Here is a 22,968-nt window from a genome sequence, read left to right as displayed (position 1 = left end):
GGAAACATACTTTAGTCAAATGTATTGATTATCTTTTTAGCACTGTGCTTTGGTGATACAGAAGAAATAAATGACATTTATCTGGCTCGTAAACCAAAAAGGAAGACATACTCCAAAAATGGAATTATTTTTCTTTTTTCTTTTATATAAGCATAGCTTATTTTCAGTCATGTACGAAACACTGGGTTTTGCCGTTACTGTTATAATTTAATAGAAATTTATTAGTTTCTTAAGCATAAAGCATGGCGAAAGATAAAAACAATGAATGAGAGACTGCCTTTATTTTTATGAAGTTAACTCAGTGTTGAGTATTGTCTTTCCATTAGGCTAGGGAGGTTGCATCCATTTACTTTATTACAAGATGCTATTTTAATTTTACAGATGAGGAAATTATGGTTTCCTCTTGGCTCAGTAACTTGCATAAGTTAGTAGATCTAGAAAGTGGAAGAACTGGGATGTGGCTCCCTGTGCATCTGTCTCTAACTCCTCTCCATTACTCCGAGCTGCAAAATGCCTTCAAAACGTACTTACTTGTTTCTATCATTGTTTCCATTTGTCTGCCTTGCTTCATTATTTGTTACTATTCATCATTCTTTCCATGTTGCCATTCTCTCATTTTGATGTTTGTGGCACTCTACTTTCCTATTACTCCTTCTCTCTCAGTATTCCTTCCCTTCATGTTTATGTAGAATTGTATCCCACGCTCTGTTTTCAGGCCTCTTCTGCTTGCTCCTCCCTCATTACTGTCTTCTACTTACCCCCAGTAAAGCTGCCGGGCTTTACCCTGATGCTGAGGACTCCTGAATCTACTCCGTGTACTCTGCTCTCTTTCCTGAGCATAGACCAATGTCTTTCCTTAGACCAGAATATCTTTCCCATACTTGACATAGGACTTTTTGTAGTTAAACTTATTTGCCCTAAAACTTGCCCTTTACCCACATTTCACTTGTTCTGTTAATGGCATTTATCACTGTTGCTTACCTTAGTCACATTTGGCTATCTTCTCCCCCTCAGTTCTCTTTCTTTATTCATTGTCAGCTGTTCCTTCCTGCTCTGTAGTTTCCAACATACCTCTTCTTTTTTCTGTTTTCTCAGCTTATTATTGTAGTACCAAATTTCAAATACCTGGCCGTTAATATGCATCAATGGCACACACACACAAAAATCATTCTGTATGGTGGGGTGCCTGGGTGGCTCAGTCGGTTTAATGTCCCAACTTCAGCTCAGGTCATGATCTCGCAGTTTGTGAGTTTGAGCCCCACGTTGGGCTCTGTGTTGACAGCTCGGAGCCTGGAGCCTGCTTCGGGTTCTGTGTCTCCCCTTCTCTCTGCCCCTCACCTGCTCACAGTGTGTCTGTGTCTCTCTCTTTCTCAAAAATAAATAAACATTAAAAAAATGAAAAGCAAAACCATTCTATATGTAACCACTAGCTTAATATACTTAAGCAGCTCAGAAACCCTTAATGGCTACTCTCTACTTACTGGACCCCTTAGTATAGCATTTAAGACCCTCCTTGATCATCCCAACCTTCCTTTCTAGCTTCATCATCCTCAGTTTTTCCTGATACGCCTTTGTACTTCAGCCAAGGTGTATTGCCTGCTATTTATTCTCCAGATATATCCTGCTGCTTCTCTCTTCCATGCTTCTGAGGTTCCTTTTGCTGGCCCATAATCTCCTTCTCTTTTTTTTTTTTTTTTAAATAAATGTTTGAGAGAGCGTGAGCAGGGGAGGGGCAGAGAGGGGGACAGAGGATCCAAAGTGGGCTCTGCGCTGACAGCAGTGAGCCTGATTTGGGGCTTGAACTCACAAACTGTGAGATCATGACCTGAGCCTAAGTCAGCTGCTTAACCAACTGAGCCACCTAGGTGCCCACCTTCTCCTCCTTTTAAATTAAGATCCTACCTTTCATTGAATCCCACTTTAAATGTTGCTTATCTGTTTGTTGCATAAATAAATCAACTTTACAGATAATTTTCTAATTTCTCCCCTCATTCCCTTCATTCATTTGTTCATGAAGTAGTTTTTGAGTACCTACTCTGTGCTATGTACTGTTAGTTGTTAGAGCAAAAACAGTTACAGCTCCTGCCCACATTTTCAAACTAATATGTTTTCTTCTCTTTTCTTAACTTTCATTTAAACATATTTTAGGTGTACCCTGAGTGGCTCAGTCAGTTAAGCGTCGGACTTCAGCTCAGGTCATGATCTCACGGTTTGTGAGTTTGAGCCTGCATCAGGCTCTGTGCTGACAGCTCAGAGCCTGGAGCCTGCTTCAGATTCTGTGTCTCCCTCTCTCTGCCCTTCCCTTGCTTACGTGCAGTCTCTCCCTATCTCAAATATAAACAAACATAAAATTTTTTTTTTAAATTTATTTTTATAAGTTATTTCCATATAAGTCTTATGTTTTACCTTTTGTTTAGTTATTTTAGGTTTTTTTTTTGGGGGGGGAGTCTAAATAGCACCTTAAAGGGTCAGTTTTACATCTTGTTTATACTTTGTTCACCATAGTGCAAAGTATTTGTATATCTAGGAGGTACTAATTAGTTACTTTTTAGAGGTTAAATTTTTTAAAAGGAAAGAAAAGGGATACCATATATATAGGAATATTATATATATATATATTTAGCGATCCACATGTAATCTGCATTTTTTTTACGTTTACTTATTTTTTGTTTTTATTATTTTTTTTTAATATTGTATTACTTGATTTTATTTTACAGTAGGTGGTGGGCACAAAGCTATCCTCCTTAGTAAAGTTGACAGTCAGCTTCACTCAGAACATTTTTAATAATGTACATTTAAAAAAAAGTATTCATCTTACAAATTGTTCTGCAATCCAAATATGCAATAGCTTGGAAAACAACATTTAGAAAACAAAAGCCAATGTAAAAAGACAGATTAAAACAACTAGAACAGTACAGGTTTTATATGGCTCTGATTTTACAGTTTACTGCATCATCAGTGTCAGAAATCTGTTCCTTCAGCTGGCTCCATTGCTTAGGATTTAAAGAAATACCTTTTCTTCCTGGTTTTATTTCACCTTCCGGATCCATTCAGTATTCTCTAATATCAATTAGGACTTTCCCTTTAAAGTCTCAAACACTGACATACCTCATTTTCCCAGTCTAAAACATGTTATCATCTCTGTGGCTCCTACTCTTCTTAGAGGATAATAGGGCTCTTGAAGTCTCACCGGTCTTTTGCTTCTTTACAGGTTTTTCTGGAGTAACCTGCCTTTTCCGCTTTAACTTTTTGTCAACCTCACACTCAGAATCACTGCCCGAAGACCTTGAAGAAACAAGTTCCTTTGACTTAGGCATTGCTCCACTCTTGCAGCTGAACAGCCCTCTGCTCACTTGCTTGCAAGTGGAGTTTACTTATTTTGAGAGAGAAAAAGCATGAGCTGGGGAGGGCCAGAGAGAGAGGGAGAGAGAGAATCCCAAGTAGGCTCTCTGCTCACAGAACCCAACTCTGGGCTCCATGTCATGAACCGTGAGATCGTGACCTGAGCCAAAATTAAGACTCAGAAGCTTACCCATCTGAGCCACCCAGGTGCCCCTGCATTTCAGTCTTTCATTTGATATGTTAAAGAACTTTTTTTGTTGTTGTTTTGTAGAAGCCAGGGTTTGTTGTTGTTGTTATTTGGTTGGGTTTTTTGGTTTGTTTTGGGGCAGTGTTTGTTTGTTTGTTTTTGAGAGACAGTGCACGTGTACCCGTGGGTGGAACTGGAGAAGGGCGGAAAGAGAGGGAGAGAGAGAATCTTAAGTAGGCTCCACACCCAGTGCAATCCCTGACCCAGGCTCCATGGGACTCCATGTCCCAATCATGAGATCATGACCTGAGTGGAAATCAAGAGTCAGATGCTTAACTGACTGAGCCACCCAGGTGCCCAGGTGAGAGGTTTTGAATTAGATGCCATGTAGGTATATATCTTTCAGAGTTTGGGGTTGTAAACCAATTATATGTTATAGAAGAAAACCGTATTGGTTTCAATGTATTAATTGTTTTATGAGCAGATTGTCCTGTAGGGAGTATTCTGGATCTCCTTATTCCCAAGTGTGGACTTCATTTTAGTTTTTTTTTATTTTACCTGATATCTAAAATCATAAGTCTTCAGGCAGCTTTATACCTCCCTGATATCTTATGAGTACATTTTTGGATTCAAATTGCTGTTAATCTGAGTTTCATAATACTACCTCAGCTCTTGTGTTACGCTATGTAAGTAAATAATTCATTTGGACCTTTGGTAAATTTGTTCTCATTTTGAGGTCGATTTTCATAGATGTGAAAAGTATGTATTTTTTTTTTAAAAGACAACATAGGAAAAAACAGAACATAGGAACTTTGATGAAGGAAAGCATCATTAATTTTTTTTTTACTTGTAAAATTGTTTCTAGTACAAGTAGTGGACCTTTGTTAATTCCCTTCCTAGCATCCATTCCCTCTCGCTTCCTTCTGTAGTAGGCTGCACTCTTCTTTCATTTCCAGACCTTTGGATTGAGATGAATTAATCTGATTCCTTCCTTAGGGTACCTTGATTAGTTTAATCTAATTTAAACCCTCCCCACCGCCACCAGCCCCACCTTCATTTCTGTCCAAGTTACATAATGCCAGTGAGTGCTCCTGGACAAGGAGTTTCCTCTTCCTTTTTAAAAAGCTGCTAAAAGAGGCCTTTTTCATGTAAAATTGTGAAATGTAGAATGGCTGCAACTGTTTTTATTGGCAAGTTTGGAAGTGGCCAAAGGATGGACCTACCCATGGAACAGGACGGAACCAAGAGAATGGCAGAAAGGTGGACCAGCAGCCCTGACGGCCTTGTGCATACCTGGATCGGATTTCTTCTGGGTTTTTAACTAGTGGGCAGTAGAGTCTCCTTCTCTACTTAGAACTTGTAATACTTTTGTTTAGAAGCATTTATTATGTAGCTCCTGTATGCCAGGCACTGTGATAGACGTTAGTGATATGGAGCAACAAGTGGAATAGATTTCTTGTCCTTATAGGGCCTATAGCTAGAATGGAGGAACAGACATGTAGTGAGATGAGTGGGATAAAGTGTTACCGGTACAAACCATAGACAGCCCACAAAGATGGAAAGGCTTTTTCATAGTTACCAGAGAAAAAAATTGATGGAAGAAATTATTTCTGTCACTGCTCTTATAGTACCAAAAGCAGGAGAGCCTCCTCTTTAAGCCTACAATTATCTTCATTTTGTGAGTAGTGGTTTAATTTCAGCAAAGCATTATTTGTCGCATTAGTGTTGATTTGGGTTTGTATATAACTTGTATATAACTATAATTTAAGAGCTGTAAAAATAGGAATTTATTCCTAATAAGTTTATACAAACTTAAATTTATCAGTAACTGGGTAGGTTCATGATTTTTTTTTTTTTTTTTTTTTTTTTTTTTTTTTAAGGAAGTCCTTAAACTACTCAGTTTTGAGAAACACTAGTTGGGATAGGCACTGGGGAACCATTGAAAAGTTGAGTCAATGGATGAATGGAAGGCAAGATTGTAAGTCCAGAAATCTTTTAGTTTAGGTCGGTAATGAGCAGTTTTTTTTGTTTTTTTTTTTTTAATGTTTGTTTATTTTTGAGAGAAAGCGTGAGCGGGAGAGGGTCATAGAGAGAGGGAGACAATCCAAAGCAGGCTCCAGGCTCCGAGCTGTCAGCACAGAGCCTGAAGCAGGGCTTGAACCCACAAACTGCAAGATCATGACCTGAGCCAAAGTTGGACACCCAACTGATTGAGCCACCCAGGCACCCCAGAAGTTTGAATTAAGGTGCAGAAGTGGGATTTGAGAGAAAGGGTACAAAATATGTTCCCTACATAGCCTTTGTGGCTGATATGATTTTTGGGATGAGAGAGAAACCCCAGATGTCTAGTCAGTGACTGGATGGATACTGCTGCTGTTCAGAGAAGTAGAGATTATAGGAAAAGGAACAGGTTTTTTCTGGGGCTGAAGTGGAAGTGTGTGGAGGGGGTGACAGGATGACACCTGTTTTGAGTATCTTGAATCTAAGGTGCCTTTTAAACATTTAGGTTAGTAAGTCCTATAGTTTAGGAGACAGGAATATAATTTGGGAGTCTACAGCATTTAGAAAGTAATGGAAACCAGGGAATTATTTTTGCCCAGGAAAAGTTTACTGAGTGAGAAGTGAGGTCAAAGATATTCTAGACAGTCTTGGAAGAGGAGTCCACATTCTCTCTTGTCTCTGTTTTTTTGTGCTACTATCCTCCCTGTTCATAGTCCCTGGTGAGTATGTCTATTTGGGTAATCAAAGAATATTGAAGAAAAGAAAAGGTATTTCTTGAGAGAGATTAATTTTAAGAGTAACAAGCATTAAATACTGCTGTGTATTTAAGACTTTTGGTATTTTCCCCAAACTCACAGATTGCCCCCCCCCCCTCCCCAGGAATAGAGATATTAGACTATACACCTTAACCTATGTCATCTCTAACCTATGTCATCTCTATCCAGTCCACAGAACTGGCAACTTTTTTCTTTTTTTTCTTTCTTTTTTTTTTTTTTTTTGGTCAACTTCAGCAACAACAACAGCTTCTCTTTCTTCTCCTCCTTCTCCTTCTCCTTCTTCTCCTCCTTCTCCTCCTTCTCCTCCTTCTTATTCTTTTTAAATATTTTATGCATGAGGGCCAATTCATAAAAAAGAACTATGTTTATAATTGAGTAGCTCACCTGTGGATGTACAAGATACCTGTTCAGAGTAGGGGATACTTTTAAAGCAAGAAGTTAAAGACTCTTCTTTACATAGACTGTCCTTGATAAAGAGAAGGAAATCTGAGTCTGAATACCTCCATTTATTTGAGACACTCTTGAAGATGTAGCTAGGCTTCCGTATAAAGTAAGACTGCAGTGGTTAGAGGGACCCTGATATACATGTGTTGTCAATAAACATTGATATTGAAACTTTCCAGCAACACAGTCTGCCTAGAGAATAAGATGTTACAGTTTCAAAATTTGAGAGTAGAAACCTGCATGTAAGAAATGAGGAACTATGTGATAGGTCTAATTATATCTAAGGAAACAAATAGTCCTTTTGGTGGTTTTTTTTTGGTGTGTTTAGGAAAGAAAACACTGGTTTTATGTATCTTTTAAACCACTACTTTGGAACTATTAAACTTTAAAAAATGTTCTTATTCCTTTTCCTTACTGTGTATATGTGTAAATATAATTGGTAAACATTTTATACTCCTTACAACTTATTTATTTATACTTATTTGTACTTATTTATGATATAGACATGGGTCAACTCTTAATTAATCTCAGGAAATCAAAACAGTGTTTGGCAAATCTGAAATCTTTTATTGACATCTAGTATCTAGCATGCCATAGGACTGAGTTTGGAAACTGTTAAGAAGGTCAGGCTGGCTAGAATTCCAGAAAGTCAGGACAAATGACATTGCTATTTATGGTGATGGTTCAGTGTGATCAATTTTTGTTGAAAATGAAGCAGAAAGAAATATTGAATTTGAACATATACGGGGTACCTGTGGTTATAGTGAAGATGGGGAGAACTTGAAAATCATGGCAGAAGAAATCTCAGTGACCACAGAATGGCCCTGTAACAACCCAACAGAGTTTGAGATGAGATATGTGAGTATAACAAAGTATAGATAATAATTTCAGTGTCCTTGAATTTTGTATTTGTTTTGTCTGATTTTTCTTTCTCCAGATCTTTATTATAAATGTGCTATGGTTTGTACATCTAAAATGTGTTCAGAATCTGACTTCTTACCATCTCAGTCACTATTACCTTGGGCTTATCCACCATCATCTTTTGCCTACATTATTGCAACTGTCTCCTAAATTTTGTTGCATATTGGACTCACCTGAAGATTTGAAAAAAATACTGATGCCAGCTCCCGCTGGCATTCCTTGTAATGTATTGCAACCTGGGCATCAAGGATTTTTTTAAGCTTCTGGTGTCTCTAATATGTACTCCCCGCAAATTATCAGAAAATCAGTAATCTTTCCCTGAAGTAATTTATTTTGACTGTATTTCTGCTTGTAGCCATATTAATTTAACTTGGGACATTTCCATTTCTTAAAGTTGTAGAACTAAGGCCTTCTTGGTTGTGAGCAGTGAAAGCTGACTGGCTGGTTTAAGCAGAAGTGAAGTTTACTGCTGTCATCAGAAAGAATTCTGTCTTGTTTCTGCTTTTCTTTGTCATTAGCCTCCATATTCAAAATCCCTGGTAGGTGTGTCTGTTTGGATTAGAAGAAGCTGCCAGGCCATGTGGGAAAGCGAGGTATCTGGCATTTTCAATTTTTACTAGTGGGAGATAAGTTCCACTTGCTTACTCATCTTGCTAAACTCATGAAGTTGGGAAATCTCTAGACACAGGCAAGGGCTTCACATGCTTGGAAGCCAACAAAATGACGAAGGTCTGCTATACATAGGATAACCTACAATGTGTTATTTATTTTCATCCACTGGTACTCAAGCTAAGAACCCACAGGACACTGCTGTTATTCCATAAATATTATTAAACCTTTAGAACCTGCTACCACTTGTCCCTTAGCAAGCAATAAAAGATAACAAAATAAATGAACAAGTAGCAAGCAAATTAATAGGACAACTTAGATATATAGCTTATGAATATTGATATATTATTTTTGGAGACCAGTATAAGTATCAAATAGGCATGGTTCTTGCTAGTAAAAATGTTCTGAGTTTCTATGATGGAAGTTATATATCAGTGTTATATGTCAGCACTGTCCAATAGAAATAAAATGTGGACCACAGATGTAATCCATATGTGTAATTTTAAATTGCATTAAAAAAGTAAAAAGAAACAGGGGCATTTAATTTTAATAATATATAATTTAACCCAATATGTTCAAAATATTATTTCAACATTTAATCAGTGCAAATATTTAAGGGATAGTTTGCATTTCTTTTCCATATTAAGTCTTCAAAATCTGTGTATTTTATACTTAGAATACAGCTGAGTTCAGACTAACCTCACATAAAGTGCTTAATGGCTACTGTATTGGACCACACAGTTCTGTGGCATTTTGTAAAATGCTATATAACTTGCAAATACTGCCCACTAAACATACTTCTCGTGAAGTGTTTTAGGTACCTTATGAAAATCTAATGGTTGTTTAAAAAATGTAAATTAAAAGTAATAATAAAGTTCTTGGTTATTCAGTGTCTTTGAATCCAAAAAGGTTTTACTGGATTTTGCAGTGTTTGGCTTTTTTTTTTTTTTTAAATGGTTGGAGGGAGGTATGAAATGGGGAAGAGAAACCTAATTTTTTTTTTAGGCTTTGTTTCTGTTTATTATTTTTATATTTTATGAACACTTCAATTCATGAGGGATTAGATGTGCCTTAGGCAGAGAAGGGCGACATGCTGTAGTGCCGAGCTTGCGTGTGAACAATCAAATGAATCATGTTTTACGACATATAATGTATATGGCACTACTAGGCTTTAGTATTTGAAGTTTTGTAAATAAAAGTAACAGTGATCATATATATTTCTTTCCCTAGCTAATCCATGTTGATAGTAAGTTTTATGTTCTAATTATTTTTATTCTTACAGGCTGCTGAATCAGGAATAATAAAAGTTAAAACAATAGCTGCACGAAACACCGAAATTTTGGCAGGTAATTTTTTGCATTAAAAATTCAACAATTAATGAAAATTTCACTAATAGTAAAAGTGCACACTTTAAAACAACAAAAAACAGCCATCAGTTTTCTGTAGCCTCTCCTCTGTGCCCTAGCATGCTATTTATGATAAAGAATATGTAAAAGTCCCTAACTTATGAACTAATTGGGTTTGCCAAGGATGAATGTTATAAAATTCTCTGAAATTAGAAAGCTTTAAACTACTAACTCCTTACAGGCAAGGATTTGCATTCTCCTCCACCTCTTCTCAGTCACCTAAAACACACCTTACCCATAAAAGGCATTCAATTAATATTTGTTGTATTGAATTGAATAAAAGGTTGGTTCTCAGTCCACCTTCCAAGATCTATTTTCTCTTTAGTATAATATAAACAGGTGATAGCGTAGTATTATAAATTTAGTAGTACTTTATGAGTTTTGAATCGTAGGACTAAGACAGTATGGTCATGAAGAAAGAGTGGGAGTAGGGTGGAAGAAAGAAGAAAATGTTTTCTTACATTCTCGTGATTGAACCTGGTTTTCAAGGAGGAATTTTAAGAGTTGTCTTTGGCACTCTTTTGATAGTCTACTCATTACTTTTTTTGGTGCCTTCTTGTTCTTGCCTCTGTAATGAACATGGAAAAGAAGGAAACTGGATTTTCTGAGAATCTGTTACATGTGAGACATTCGTGCCACTTTGTCTTATAAAAGACAACCTTGTGGGGAAATGTTTTTATGTTATAGTAGAGCAAATCGAGATGCAAAGAGATTAAGTTACTTGACTAAGGTCATATGATAAATGGTGGAACTAGACTGAGGTCCCTGGCTGTTGAGAATCCAGGGCATGTTCTTCCTGCTACAGTATGCTGCCGTGATAATGTGAGGTTTCCACACTAGCCCCTCCCTCCCAGGTGTTTATACTTAATCATTGCTTACTTCACTGATTCTTCGTTCTGCATTTCCAGTTCCAGCGGTGCTATTAGTCTCAGCTGGTTACAGGAGAAAAATAGTCCTATTAAGTTAATTTACCCAAAATCCAAATAGTGAGGAATCTCTCTAACTCTCATAAATCTCTTTACATTTTTAAAAAAGGATACCAGAAAAGCTCTAATTGGTGGAATTTCAAAGACTATTACAAAATGAAATGAAGACTTTTGGGGGGCAGTTTAAGGGTGGAAGGCAGATTTCACTTAGGCTTGCAGCTTTGCTGGACATGTGCCCATAGGGTGAGCTCTCCTGTGTTGCATCTGTTTCTCACAGCTTCTTCTCTGATTTTGAACATTGTGTCAAAACACCATATAGTTTCATAACATTATTCACAGCACTGAATAATGCTCTGTGTGCATTTTGAGAAGGGGTATAGTGAAAGTGGTGGGTAAAGGCAAAGGTATGTGTGGTTGGATTGGGAGGGTGGGCTAGTGGGTTTGGGAGATGCATGTTGGGTGGATTTAGCAACTATGAGGACATTAATGTTTAAAGATAAATTATGATCTGGATATTTTTAAGTTGGCCAGGCGTATTAGAATATCCTTACAGATAATAACTTTAGCTACCATAATTGCTAATATCATGGTTAGTCCTTAATCATTTCTCCAACAGTGGAAGTTTTCATTGGGTCTGTAGTTGATGGAAAATTTTAAAAAGAGACTGATTTCTTCAGAGGATTGCTGTCTGGTGCAGAGTTCTATACTAAAGTAAGGTGTCTAATTGGTTAATCTTAAGGAGGAGTAAGAAAAATTTTGTCTCAGTATGCGTTTAATATATAGGGGGCTATTAATTGCATTTTAATTCAATTAGCTGTATTCAAATCAAACTAAAACAAATCTTTATGTGCATACAATTAAGTTCATGCTTTAATGTCCATAGTTTCCAGGGCCATGTACTTGAGGACTGTATTAGCATTTACACTATTTCCTAGCATTTTTTACCAAGTATAACAACTGATACTTTAAAATGTATACATTTTTAGACCACTAGCATCTTGAAAATCAAGGGCTCTTAAGAACAAGGAAAGAGTTTAGTCAATATATAGTTTCTAAACTGCTTAATTAGAGTATAGTTAACACTAAAAACAATTTTTAGTTGACTTTTTAAAAAATTTCATTTCCTGAGAAGTGTTTACTTCTCTATGGTGGTAGGGACTGTAAATTACTACTTTTGCGCTCTCATGGATGTTAAAGATATCAAACAATGGAGGAATCTCAAATGAAATGGGATATTGAATTCTCAGATATCTCTACATATTCCAAAAATACAAAGGGTTGCTATAAAAATCAGAATCCTTAATTAGGATCAACTAGTCTGATCAGTGATACTTAGCACAGATTTCTAGCCAATTTTAGTTTTCTGAGATTTATTTTCCAAGGGAAGGTTGTTTACATTGCAGAATAAATCTTTGCTTTACATCTCCCCTTCTCTTAAGCATCCTCCTTTAATGTTTATTTTTCTTTGTTTTCACTGCTGTCATGAATGCTGACATAAGTGGGAATGCTATGCCAGGTAATGTCAGCATTGATTCAAATATACAGATCATTTTCTCCACATTTCCTTTTCCTTTCAAGATAAAACTCTGCAAATGAGAGATAGCAACATCCAGTTCTTAATTTACGAGGCCAAATGCCTTAACCTGACACTTGACTACCATATATTACAAATGTTTTTATTAAGCCAGCTTACGGTATACTTGAAATGACTGAGAAGGCTTGTGTTATACAAAAATTACATAAACAGAGAATCTGTTTTTTAATATTTGAAACAAGGAAACCAACGAGGTTGTGATATCTTAAAATTGTGTTTAACCCATATTCAAAACCATAGTGGTTACATCTATCTATGGCTGCTTTCAGCCACAGTCAGTATACAAATAGAATTTTTACGTAGATGATCATTGTGTATGATTTGTGTTCTTTTCTCACACAGTTTCCCTCATCTTTTTCATATCTCCGTGGTCTTGTTACTAAAACATCTTTAAGTAGCAATGAGCAATATACTTTGGAATTTTTTTCTGATGTTAAAAGGTAATTTATCTGCTGATTTTATTTAGTATTTTCTATTTTAGCAATACATATGCTTGTGATATTTTACAAATATCTAGAGAATATATCATAAATATATTCTTTTTTTTTTTTTTCAACGTTTTTTATTTATTTTTGGGACAGAGAGAGACAGAGCATGAACGGGGGAGGGGCAGAGAGAGAGGGAGACACAGAATCGGAAACAGGCTCCAGGCTCCGAGCTGTCAGCACAGAGCCCGATGCGGGGCTCGAACTCACGGACCGCGAGATCGTGACCTGGCTGAAGTCGGCCGCTTAACCGACTGCGCCACCCAGGCGCCCCTATCATAAATATATTCTTAATAAGGAAAGAATTATGTAAGAATCACTGGAAGAAATACAAAGATGAGTAGTGTAACTCACCTATAGTCTATATGGAAATTTAAGAATATACTTGAATATATACTTGAAAAGTGTGTTTGTGCCTGCCTTTCATTCCATTTGCCTTTTGAAGTCCTTTGCCAGAAATTTTTTCTTCTAGAGGACACACTTCCTGAGGTCAGGATCAATATCTTATTCTCCTTATATTGCTAGAAGTTAGCACATTACATAGGAAATAGTAAGCCCTCATTTAGCACAGGCCAATAGTGAGTGAGTCATTCCAAAATGCGAGTAAGTCTGTCAGTGCTGCCTCTAGTGTGTTTTTCTACTTTTCAGTCTTTACCATAATTTTACATGTTATGATGATTCAAGTAGATGAATTTTGTCATACTTCATTCATATCAGCCAGATCACAGAAGAATGAAGGAGACAGACTTTAAATGGAGAATTTTCATAGTGTGGTAAATGCCAAGATGGAAGTATAGACAGGCTTATTTATTATGAGAACATAGAGAAGGCAGGCACCCAACCCAGTCTGGGAATCTTAAGCTGAGTCTCAAAGCTTAAAAAGGAGTTAGCCCAACAAATAAGGTAGAGAAGTGGAAAGTAAAGCAGATTACTTAAATATATGAGGTATAAAACAGTGTGGTCTATGTGGATACACTATTCAAGTATTGCCATTGTGTGACTTTCTGAGCTGCTGGATGGAAGGAGTTTGAATCAAGGAAGTGACACGTTCATTTTAACGTTTCTATGTAAACTCGCCCAGCAGTGTGCAAGGTGTATTTCAATGTACCATCAGTAAAGTAGAGGTCTGTTGGCAGGTGGTGTCTATAATCCAGGCTAGAAGACCGAGGGGGCTGTAACTAATGCCCTGTGTGCAAGTTAACCTAGTGGGTGAGAGAGATTACATAGTTTCTCTACGGTATAATGTGTTCTTATTTATTCTTTTTTCCTTGGATTTTTTTTAAACTTTTAAAAACTTTAATTTGTATTCTGCCTTTTATTATATCATAAATACTTTTTTTTGATGGTATCTTTTGGTATTTTTTTTAATTGCTTCTAATATTTTTTAGCCAGTGATTGTATCTTATTAACCATTCCTTTATGTGAGGCCTGTTTCAGTATTTAGAATTATTTTTTTAAGGTAAATTTCTAGCAATTAAATTATTAAATCACAGGGTATGAACAGGTTCTTGGAATTTGTTACCACAGTGCTTTCTGATAAAAGTTTATGCCTTTAGCAGTAATAGGTGAGTGTATTTTTATAACATCCTTGCTGATTATTGTTTTAAAAAATGTTTTTGGGAATTGAACAGGTAAATGACTTCTTATTTTAATTGATACTTCTTTTTAATATTGAACATTTTCCTTTGAGGTTATTAAATTTCCTTTTTTCATTTTACATTTATTTCTTTGAGTTTTTGTGTTTTTCTTATATTATTTGAACTATTTTATAGCAAAGGTATTAACTTCCCATCATGTTTATATTTCCTGCAAGTCATTTACCTTTTAATTTTTAATTGAGATGTTTTTCATTTTTACATAACATAATTTTTCTGATTTGTTGCTCTCCACTTAGGAAGTCCTTCTCCTTCCACATAGTGGTAGTCATTTTTATTTTCTTTTAGTTTTTTTCTTTGATTTTTTCTTTTTTTTTTTTTTTTTTTTTTTTTTAAACATTTTTTGTAACATTTTATTTATTTTTGAGACAGAGCGTGAACGGGGGAGGAGCAGAGAGAGAGGGAGACACAGAATCAGAAGCAGGCTCCAGGCTCTGAGCCATCAGCCCAGAGCCCGACGCGGGGCTCGAACTCACAGACCTCGAGATCGTGACCTGAGCTGAAGTCAGACGCTTAACCGACTGAGCCACTCAGGCGCCCCGATTTTTTCTTAATAATATAGGGAGTGATGTGAGGACCTAGATTCTTTTTTCATTTGTAAAATTACTAACCAATTGTAATAGCTAGCATCATTTTTTAAATAATCCTTCCTTTTCATATAATGTGCTTTTAATATGAAACTGCCCATACTTTTATTTGTCCTTCAATTCTTGACTCATTTAAAGTATTTTCAGACTATTTGAACCATTAAATTTTTTTAAATTTTATTAGAAATATCAGTCTTTCCCATAACTAAATTTTAAGGGATTTTGAGGGTAGCAATCATATCTACATCATATTTTATTTCTTTCACAAGAATTATAATTTGTTATTTAATGACCATTAAAATTTATCATGATGAAACTTTTATTAACCCCCATTAATGTGATTCGTAGTGGGGTATCCTAGTTTAATTCTTTCTTTCCAGGATAAAAACTACAATTATGCAGTGAAACTGCTCAGAGCAAGGAAACCCCTAGGATATGGGGACCTGCTGGACCTCTTTCAGGTGTGTGAAAGTGTATCATTTGATCTCACAGTTATAAAATTTGGAAATAAAATACATTTATCCAACAGTGTTATTCTATTAAGGGAGTCATATTTATTAAGGGACTTAGGTTAAAAAAAATAAATTTTTTTTCCTTACCCCCTAAAAAGCCTGTCTTTATATTTTGAAGGAATTTGAAATAGAGAGTTCTGATTAAAAAGAGTTGAGCCTTTTCTTCTTAATTTCCTGGAATGAGTTTAAAATATAGTTAAAGCAAGATGTCTTTATATCATTATATAGCTTTTTCCTCATGGTCTCAGTCCATAGGAAGGTTTTTATATAAAGCTGTATTTAAAATAACATGTCATTAAAATTATTGTATGTAAAGAGCATCTATCTCTCAATTAGAAGAGCAGGCTAATTTTGTTTCCTAAGACTACTATCACTTTTACAAGAAGAAAAAAAAAACTAACTTTTTTTTGTTGTAATTTCTGTCTTACTGCATTGTGATCTGGATATGGTAGATATGTTTTTTTCACACTGTGTTTCAAAAGACAAAACAGATCAATATGTTGTATTTTTTTTGTTATTGATTTATTCTGATAACATTGAAACATCCTTTTTTATTATTTTATTCTCATATAAACTGGGAGAAAGAATGGGAAGGAGGCAAGAGATGGATGTTGGATTCCTTTCAGTTACATTAAAATAAAATTCATAAAAATTATTTTTAATACTATTTTAATTTATCCTAACTTGAGACACCTGGGTAACTCTGACGGCCCCCATATGCAACATTTTGCTGAAACTCACTTTATGTTATTCTTTCTAAGAGGCACAGTTTTTTCACATTTTAATATTGCCCAAGTTGATATGCATCTTACAGTTGATGGCATCTTACAATCATTGTGGGCCAGGTAGTATGTAGCTGTCATTTACAGTGCAAATGTGAACTTGTTTATAGGTTCATATTACTATTAATGTCATTTGAGTTATGTGCATTGTTGATAACTCGTAAGTTTAATTGCTATTTAAATTGTCACCCTAGTTGTACAGAAATTTTCTGTTGACATCTTAATGGTAAGGTCACAAAAGCACCAGCATCAAAATGTGCAGAATGGGTGACACTGGCTTAGAAGATGATCTCAGAGACAATAGGGAAGTACTCTTTCAAGAAGTGAGGCATCCCAAACAATCTGATTATAAAATGGGCAGAAGATCTATATAGACATTTTTCCAAAGAAGACCTACAGATGACCAACAAGTATATGCAAAGACGCTCAACATCATTAATCATCAGGGAAATGTACGTCAAAACCACAGTGAGATATCACCTTACAGCTGTCAGAGTGAGTGTTATCAGAGACGAGGGAATACAATGGCCTTGATAGATGACATTGTGAGGAACAATTCTAAGTGATGAGAAAGCATTGTATCAGTTTAATTGACAGAATTAATATTGGCACTGATTTTTCTGTGTGACAATTGAATGTGTCTTGAAGTCACTTTCATCAGAGACTCTATGAAAGTACATTTTTTTTTTCCTTCTATGAGGACAGTTTCTTTTCCTTCATTTACCTGAAGACTTCAGGCAGACAGCATGAAAGTGCAGATCATTGGTTCCTCTGAGATACTTGTAACTGTTTGAACTTTGATTTGCTTTAAGTGCTGTTTACCTTAAAGAGTGGCAGCATAATGTTGTGGGAAGAATAGTGAACCAGGAGTTAGAAGACCTGTTTTCAAAATGTGGCTTTACCACTTACTATGCACTTGAGCCAAATCATGCTCTAAAAACTCTCTATGATTATTATGATACTCAGATGAGAAACATGTTAACATCATAAAAATGATAAATGCAACTTGTTACTGTTGAAAACTTGTATTTGCTGAATGGCATTTAATAACTAGGCATGTTCAGCAGAGTTGGGGTAGCCTCACGCTTCAGCAATTCCAGCAGGATTGAATATGGTAGGATATTTACTGCTTCAGAATAGTATTTTTTGAGCTTTATTGTCCTCTGTTAATCATTCATAGAAATGTTTTGAGACATTGTTACGGTACCTTGTGTCTTGATTTGAATCAAAACGTTTATGCCTAGGAAATCAAGGAAATAAGGCAAGGGGAGCCCTTTTGGAAACACTGTTCTTTGCCAGTCATATTTGCCATCTCTTAGCTGTCTTAAATCAGTAATTTATGCTGGCATACTGAAGGACTTTGCAGAGTATGCTGTAGGAAATTGTGGTCTTTATTTAGCATACTATAATGGGAGCTTTGGGAGAAAAAGGTGGGGATTTAAATGATGAAATTAATGTTAACACTGATTTTACGTTTTTAATGTGATCGTGGATGACTTTCTAACAATTTCTTTTGAAAAACATGTTAAAACTCAGATTTGTATGTCTTCATTACAATTCTTAACCTCAAAAAATAATTGATGGGTGTCGTACTTTTGAGAACCATATACCAAACACATAAGTTTAATGTTCTCTTTCCTTAGAATCCCATGTTGTCTTTTTAAATTCTCTGAGGGTGGCAGACCTGTCTCATTCATCTCTGTATAGCCATTAAGTGTGTATTGGCTTAATTTCATTTTGTAAATTTAATTTTTGGTTTTGTGCATTTTCTAACTTTTTAGATTTTTGTTACCACTTTAAAACTTCTGAAAGAATTGGCTTGGTAGAAGGGGTTAAATTAAGATTTGGCATTATAGCATGTGCATCCAATTAATTTAAAGTGATACTTTAGTAACAAGAGGAGTAATGTTACTGTTTTTAATGAGTTTGTTTCTTGAAGAAGTAATTAGGGCTCTATAAATTCAAAGCATGTAATAAGATTGTGTGGAGATTCTGAACATTCAGAAGGGTAATGAGGATGATGTATATACTATTTTTAATTACTTTTTCTGCCCTAGAATATTTTTATTCATATTTCTCCCTCTGCACTGTTGAAGAAATAGAGTGCTTCTCTGAGGCAGGATAGAACTTCTGAGAAGTTGTCCTTAAAGAGTTTGCAGCAGGAGATGAAGGAAAATCAAAAAACAGTGCTAGGAGAAGGCCATGGGAAAGCTGAGGCTAAGGGGTAGTTAAGATACAGAGTCTGTAATATCTGTCTGAAGTATTTTAACTCTTATTATTTGATTTTTGTTTTGGCATTTATTTTACATAAAGTTGTTTTTCTTAAGATTGTTATTACTGGTTGTAAATACATAAAAGTATTTCTACTTATGAATTAGATTTAATAATTTATTTTATATGTGTTCTAAATAAAGCTTTGAAAGAGAACAGCTCAGAGGTTGTTCAGCCGTTCCTGATGGGTTGTGGAACCAAGGAGCCGAAGATTACTCAGCTGTGTTTGGCCGCCATTCAGAGACTCATGTCCCATGAAGTCGTGTCTGAGGTAATGTGAAGATCTTAATTTAAACTGTGTACTTAAGAATCAAATCAGGAGTTTTCATTAGGGGAAAATGAAGTATACCTGATAATTTAATGTAAAACAATTTATGTGCTTGAAGGACATGGCTTAATTTTAAAAGATCACCAGATTTTCTCACTATTAAGCACTCATGAATAATGAATAAAGATGAAGTGCATTTTGTCATGTCATGACTAAGAAGACACCATTGAGTACTATAGATCAGTATCACCGAAGAGAATATATTTATTTTTAAAAAGGAAAAATCATGACTTTGCTATATTATCTGAAGTGGTAATTTGTTGTTCATTAATTTCAGTGGTTTCTAATTACCTTATGATAGTACAACACTGAAAAACATTTCAGCGGTCTATCTGCATCCTGCTTTCGAGTGCAATGGTCTCTAACTTTGTGGTACTCCATAAGGTACTTTAATAGAAGCGATACATTCTTTTGCCTTTAATACAGCATTCTAAACGATGTCCAATTTAATTGAGTTTATAAATGTTTTGTTAATTTGAGTTGAATTTTTTTTTTATGACATTGTAAAGGGAATAATATATGAAACAGTAGTAGTCAGTCTCAATTAACTTGCATGACTATATTTATAAATGTCCACATGAAATATACCCATATTGTAGAAATGAGCTTTGATTTTTTTGACTAGACATCTCAGAACTGCATGCTGCTGTTTGCATATATTCAAATGGTACATTTTAAAGAAATTTATTTTTTGAGAAAAAATTAGTTTAAATCTCAGATTAGTTGAAAGATGTGTTTTGACCTATAGATCCAAAAACATAGGTTTTGTTATTATGACCAAGAACTTCTCTCCAAGTGAGGTAGTAATATTTGTACATCTTTTCTTATTTAGGGACCTAAAACCTTATATTTTATTTGCTGACAGTAATTCAAATAATTATTTTACAGACTGCAGCTGGAAATATAATTAATATGCTTTGGCAGCTAATGGAAAACAGTCTTGAAGAACTTAAGCTACTTCAAACAGTTCTTGTTCTTTTAACAACCAATACAGTAGTTCATGATGAGGCACTTTCTAAGGTAGGAAACCTGTGGTCAAAGTTCATAATTGCTTTGGAGACAGTATTTGAATAAGCTCCCTGAAAGAGGAAAGTCTAGTACCGTTTGTACTGAAAGCAACTTCCCTGTAGTTCTTGTGATAATGGACATTGCATGTTAAAAATACCACTAATGCTTTATTTTCCTCAGGTTAGAGTTAAAATCAGGTTAAGGTGATTGAACAGAGTCCTTTGGGAATAGCTGACAGGCTTAGTCATGAATAGGAAAAGAGAAAAGTAGCAGAAAAATACAGAAGAATAGGAAACTGAGAGAAAAAAATGTGTTTGGGGTTATCAGTATTCTCCTGAATTGCTTTGAGTTTTCCCTGTAAGAACTCTTCCTTCTCACCTTTTAAAAATAATTCCACTTGTAGGAGTGCTTAGGTGGCTCAGTCAGTTGAGCATCTGACTTCAGCTTAGGTCATGATCTCGTGGCTCATGAGCTCCAGCCTCGCATCGGGCTTGCTGCTGTCAGCACCGATCCCGTTTTGGATCCTCTGTCCGCCCCCCTCTCTGCCTCTCTCTCTCAAAAATAAACATTAAAAAATGTCTAAAATTTTAAAATTTTGTAAGGTGTGTAAAATCACTTTGGGAAACTAGCATTTTCTTTAATAGTTTAACCTTATATTTACCGTATGATCTAGCCTTTTTACTTCCAGTTACTTATCCAAGGTAAATGAAAACACGTCTCTACGGAGACTTGTATTTGATGTTCACAGCAGCTTTATTCACAGTGGCTAAAAAGTGCAAACATCTCAAACGTCTATCAGCAGATGAATGGATAAACACAATATTGGTATACCTATACTGTGAAATACTACTCAGGTGTAAAAAAGTACAAACTACCGATACAGAGAACAACATGGATGCATTTTACACACATTACAAGTAAAAGAAACCAGATACAAAAAACAGTGCATACTGAATGATGACTGTGTTTGTAGAAAATGCCAGCTTACCGTAATGAAAAAGGCAACCAGGAGGTTGACTGGGGCCAAGCGCGGAGGAGTATGTGGAGGGCAAAGGAACATCAGGAGAGTTTTAGGGTGATGGAACTGTCTTGTGTCTTGATTGTGGCAGTAGTTTCATGGGGGAATATAACTAAAAGAACTCATCATATTAAATACTTTAAAGGATTAGAATTTATTGTATATAAATTATAACTTAACCTGAAGTTGATTTTTAGAAATAAAGAATGACTTCTTTTAAAAAATTATCATTTTATTCATTTATGTGTTTAGCCTATTTATATTTCTCCAAGTGACTTAGTGATGTAACAAACTTTGAGTACTTGTTCTTCACAAAACAAGTCATTCTGGGGAAATAAAAGCATAACACATTTTTATATATACATTAAAAGAACCAAGTTGTGGGGTGCCAGGGTGGCTCAGTCGGTTAAGCGGCCAACTCTTGATTTTGGCCCAGGACATGATCTCACAGTTTCATGAGTTTGAGCCCTGTGTCAGGCTCTGTCCTGACAGCATGGAGCCTGGTTGGGATTCTTTCTCTCCCTCCCTCTCTGACCCTCCCCTGCTCTTTCTCTCTCTCTCAAAATAAATAAATTTAAAAAAACAAAGAACCAAGTTTTGAAATGTGTGTTTCACATTATCTAACCAAATCTTATGTGGCTGTATATTTACACAGTTTGAATTATTTCAGAATCCAAGGATTTTTGTGGCTTTATTGTATAAGAGAAGAGGGTGGGACTTTTAGTATCTGTGATTGGAACGGCCAAACATAAATTATTTAGTTTTGGGTTATGTCTAATAAAACAAATAGTTATTATATTCTTCAACCTTATTTCACACTAAATGAAAATTGTTCTTTTAGGCAATTGTTCTTTGTTTTCGACTACACTTCACAAAAGATAATATTACAAATAATACAGCTGCTGCTACAGTGCGACAGGTTGTCACTGTTGTTTTTGAGAGGATGGTTGCTGAAGACGAACGGCACCGAGGTAGAGTGATAAAAGTGGTTTCCTTTTCACAGTGGGTGGTTTTGCTTGCCTAATTCCTCTTTTTATTTTCCATCTTCGCCCTGTGAACTTAGGCATCTAAACACTAGAATACTTTAAAAAACAGATTTATTTTAACAATATTATTACATTGACAGTGGCAGTTTAGATAAATCCCTTACAGTGCTATCATCCCAAGAAGAGGCTCTTTATTTTCCATGTTTATTTCTAATTATGTATAATTTCACATTTTTTTATATCAGCTGTTGCATTGTATGTATTTTTAGCCAAACATTATGTTCTATGAATTTTTCATGTCATTCTTTTATTTTTGTAATTTAAATTTTAACGGTTGCACCGTATTTTGTAGCTATTCTACAATTTAATGAACGAGTTTCCTGCTGGACAGTTATATTGTGTTCAGTATTTTAATACTGTTTTGAGTGTCTTCTTACATATTTTTTCCATTTGATTTACTTCTTTAAGGTAAATTTTCAGGAGTGAGTTTCCTCATGTGAATTTTTGTCTATGCCTTTTAACGTGTGTTAATGAATATTTATATAATGTAAAGATTAACCTTTTCATATCTTCATCAGGTATCTTTATTGTAACTTTAAACATCTTTTTCTTTGTGATTTTAGGAATTTGTCCATTTCTTCCAGGTTGTCCAATTTGTTGGCATATAATTTTTCATAGTATTCCCTGATAATTGTTTGTATCTCTGAGGGATTGGTTGTAATAATTCCATTTTCATTCATGATTTTATCTATTTGGGTCATCTCCCTTTTCTTTTTGAGAAGCCTGGCTAGAGGTTTGTCAATTTTGTTTATTTTTTCAAAAAACCAACTCTTGGTTTCGTTGATCTGCTCAACCGTTTTTTTAGATTCTATATTGTTTATTTCTGCTCTGATCTTTATTATTTCTCTTCTTCTGCTGGGTTTAGGCTGCCTTTGCTGTTCTGCTTCTATTTCCTTTAGGTGTGCTGTTAGATTTTGTATTTGGGATTTTTCTTGTTTCTTGAGATAGGCCTGGATTGCGATGTATTTTCCTCTCAGGACTGCCTTCGCTGCATCCCAAAGCGTTTGGATTGTTGTATTTTCATTTTCGTTTGTTTCCATATATTTTTTAATTTCTTCCCTAATTGCCTG

General features: G+C 35.3%; 1 protein-coding gene and 1 pseudogene across 5 annotated transcripts in view; one reads left to right on the top strand and one right to left on the bottom strand.

The window, feature by feature from the left end:
• MON2 (MON2 homolog, regulator of endosome-to-Golgi trafficking) overlaps positions 1 to 22,968 on the top strand; it is a 124,132-nt gene that overhangs the window by 5,757 nt on the left and 95,407 nt on the right. For 3 of the 5 annotated variants that reach the window (XM_058742162.1, XM_058742163.1, XM_058742161.1), the window contains exons 2-5: positions 9,563 to 9,626; positions 18,642 to 18,769; positions 19,715 to 19,846; positions 21,694 to 21,823. In XM_058742162.1, the coding sequence (XP_058598145.1) occupies positions 9,563 to 9,626; positions 18,642 to 18,769; positions 19,715 to 19,846; positions 21,694 to 21,823 (454 nt within the window). Of the gene's footprint in view, positions 1 to 9,562; positions 9,627 to 12,111; positions 12,129 to 15,313; positions 15,395 to 18,641; positions 18,770 to 19,714; positions 19,847 to 21,693; positions 21,824 to 22,968 lie in introns of those variants that run through there. The other 2 variants (XM_058742164.1, XM_058742165.1) reach the window with 2 other exon arrangements.
• LOC131519301 (activated RNA polymerase II transcriptional coactivator p15-like) lies at positions 2,766 to 3,360 on the bottom strand (annotated as a pseudogene).

The sequence above is a fragment of the Neofelis nebulosa genome, chromosome 8, assembly GCF_028018385.1.
Source record: "Neofelis nebulosa isolate mNeoNeb1 chromosome 8, mNeoNeb1.pri, whole genome shotgun sequence".
In the NCBI taxonomy this organism is placed as follows: domain Eukaryota; kingdom Metazoa; phylum Chordata; class Mammalia; order Carnivora; family Felidae; genus Neofelis; species Neofelis nebulosa.
This window is presented reverse-complemented; position numbering and strand designations above follow the sequence as displayed.